At 40.5% G+C, this 3,219-nt stretch overlaps 1 protein-coding gene across 1 annotated transcript; it reads right to left on the bottom strand.

Moving 5' to 3' along the window:
* Positions 1 to 2,582: 2,582 nt before the first annotated feature.
* Positions 2,583 to 2,987, bottom strand: LOC136154730 (protein FAM209-like). The gene has a single exon (XM_065916889.1). The coding sequence runs from the start codon at positions 2,985 to 2,987 to the stop codon at positions 2,583 to 2,585; it is 405 nt and encodes a 134-aa protein (XP_065772961.1).
* Positions 2,988 to 3,219: the final 232 nt, after the last annotated feature.

The raw sequence follows: 3,219 nt of genomic DNA, 5'->3' as shown, positions 1-3,219 counted from the left end.
CCACCTCCATGACCGAACGGTTGTGGCTACTGCATGAGTCAGTCTACAGCACTCAGCCCCCAACCACTGGGTAGATTGAGGAGACAAGTGCATGCTGGAAGATGGTTGGGCAAGGTATGGGGATCTTGGTAAGAGGAGGGCACAGAGAACTGAGAGCTGCCTCTTCAGCTGGGACTGGCCAATGGTGGGAGGATCAAGACTGGGTGCTGGATGAATGCTCCCAGTCAGGATAACCAGCCTGCCCAGGGATCCCCTCCTCCTAAACAGGACCTTGGAGTGTGAAAGTCAAGCTTGGAATCTTTTCTTTCAACATAGGGAATAATAATTGTTTCGCTGGGGCTTACATGAACACTGTTACCTCACCGTGATCTTAGTTCAATAGCAGAGGATGTGACAGGCAGACATTTGCAACAGTTAATCACACCCCTCCCTCACCTCTCCCAGAAGTGCGTTTTGCTGAAAACTCTTGGGGAGTTCAGGATATTTAAAGTCATATGCCACACATCTCCTATCATAGCCATGCAATAAAACCGTCTCTGCTTTAAGCTCCAAAGTTCTGATATCACTTGGCCTAACTATGTTGGGTACATGGGTGTTCATTAACACTAGTACCTAAAGTCTCAATTCTGTAGATGGTAACTATCTGAGAGAAGGACTCAATCCAAAACCACATTCAGTCATTAAATTATGTGCAATTTATTATTCTTCCATAGAAAACAAATTACCAAACACTGATGGCTACAACAAATTACCAGGTGAGTTTAGGACAAAATAACTGTGACAAATGTCATCAGGTCTTATTTGAGGACGATGTATTATTTTGAAAACTTTGTGATGACTGTGTTTAAAAGCATCATTGCAATCCCTCAGTCGTGTCTCCTTTTTTGCGACCCATGTACTTTTTGCGACCACACATGCCAGGTTTTCCTGTCCTTCTCCGTCTCCTGGAGCTTGCTGAAATATGGGTCCATTGAGTTGGTGATGCCAATCCAACTTGAAATCAGTGCTGGAAGTAAGCAGAATGTACATTTTACTAATGATAACATATTAAATAGAAAAATATTCATCAGGCACAGTACCAGACACTCGGAAACAAGTGTCTGAAGATTTCTCTTCTCTTGAAAATCCAAAGCATATGAAGAGTTTGATTAAACTAGTCTTTCCCCCAAAGAGAACTAGCACACTCTCCTTGCTAACACGAAAACAAGACTTTGGATAACTGAACTATAACAAGACTCTAAGTGGAACTAGTTAAAACTGAACATTATTTTCTTCAATAACTATACAAACATATTTTATGATTCTTCTGTTTCAAACATTATATAAATGGATTCATTTGCATCTCAATGGAGAAGAGGCACAGACTGTTAAAAACTGAAATAATGAGCATATAGTTTTTCAAAACAATAAGAGGAAGACACATAATAAAGTCAAGATTCCATTAAAATACACATATGCTTGTAATAAAACTTCATGATAAATGTAAACCTGCAACTGAAAAAACTGGTACAAATACAGATTTGGTTAACATCTAGTAAGTACAGAAGAGAATCAACACAAACCAAAGTAAAAGGGGAGAAGTTCATGCTGAACTTAAAGTTTTGTGTGGAAGCACTAAACATTAGTGGACAAAGCCATACTCAGGAAAAGAAAATATGCTCAGTGTTGTTCAACTAAAAATAATCTTCTTTTTCTACTTTACATGATTTCAGCTTATGAGTCCTTCATGAAAAAGAAAATATTAGAAGACTAATTAAGGACAGTAATCACTGATGGCATGAACAGAGGTAGAAGTTTTGCTGAGCCGAAGATCTTTTTAAACCTCAGATTAAAGATAAAACTCCTGAAGAATTGAGGGTAATAAAACACAATGGAAATATGGAAATAAGATAACTTTTTAGAGTAGACTGGTGAAATTAGAACAATGAGATACATGTACAGACTTATTGGAATGGTCAAATACAAAAATCTGACAAACCATTTACCGGCAAAGATGAGGGACAACAGGAACTCTCATTCATTGTTAGTGGGAATGCAATTTGGAAGCAATTTCTTACAGAGCTAAACACTGTCATACCACATGATTTAGCAATGATGTTCCTAGATAGTTCAACAAATGATTTGATAGCTACTGCCCACACAAAATCATGCACACGAATTGTATAACAGCTTAATTCATACTCTCTCTCTCTCTCTCTCACATACACACACACAAATTGGAAGCAACCAAAGTGTCCTTTAATAGATGGCTGGATAAACAAACTATGGTACATCAACATAACAGAGTATTATTCAAGAATCAAAAGAAATGAGCTATCAAATCACAAAGAGAAATGGGTGAAACCTGAATGAATGCTAATAAGTAAAATAATCTAGCCTGGAAAATATAATACACTGCATGCTGCCAATTATATGACATTCTGGAAAAGATAAAACTATAGAGTGAATAAACATTATCAGAGGCTATTTTATTTGCTTCAGAATAGTTTTATTAGTTTGGATAAGGTATATCAACGCTCAACATTTCCTTTCCTGCTTTGACTCACAAATCCACTCAGTCGGATTCTTCGTTGCCCCAGAGCTCATAGGTCTGCAGGAATCTCGACATTGAGGGGCTTGAGGTTACCACCGGTTGATGTGGCGAGTTTCAGATTTCGCACACTGGACACAAATTTCACAAGATCCATCTCGAGCAGGGTTAATGTATGGAACATATAGTCTTCTTCAGAGGATGTCTTTTCCTTTTGCCTTCCGAGAGAGCCAAATGAACGGGCCTGAAGGGCAGCAGGAGTCTGCACTTTACTGTCGCCACTCTCTCCTGCCAACTTCACTGTCACGTACCTCAGAACAATGAAGAAAAGCCAGAGCAACGTGATCTCAAGCCAGTCTTGAGCATGTTCTTGTCGATTCTGCCAAATTAAAAAGTGCCCTCTGCAGAGCATCTTCCCCTGGATTTCTTTGGCTTTCTTTCCCAGAGAAGTCAACATTAGGCGTAGACACAGGTAACGCCCATGGAAAAGCACAGGAACGATTTGAGGGACCACCTGGTGAGCCGAGAGGAAATGGATCCTGGTGTGCTGGTCTGCCCTGGCACCTGGAGACTGAGGACCAGCCAGGGCTGGGCCCTTGCTGACGTCGTAGAGGGCCCCACTCCAGCCAGAACCCGTGTGGCCATTGTGATGACTTCAGGGCTGAGGATAAGGAGGCTTGCAGGGGTCA

The sequence above is a fragment of the Muntiacus reevesi genome, chromosome X (assembly GCF_963930625.1).
Source record: "Muntiacus reevesi chromosome X, mMunRee1.1, whole genome shotgun sequence".
Classification (NCBI taxonomy): domain Eukaryota; kingdom Metazoa; phylum Chordata; class Mammalia; order Artiodactyla; family Cervidae; genus Muntiacus; species Muntiacus reevesi.
The sequence above is the reverse complement of the archived record's forward strand: the minus strand, read 5'-3'. Positions and strand labels throughout refer to the sequence as shown.

Coding starts and splice junctions, on each gene's coding strand:
- LOC136154730 (XM_065916889.1), bottom strand. CDS start 2,987: ATGTTGACTTCTCTGGGAAAGAAAGCCAAAGAAATCCAGGGGAAGATG.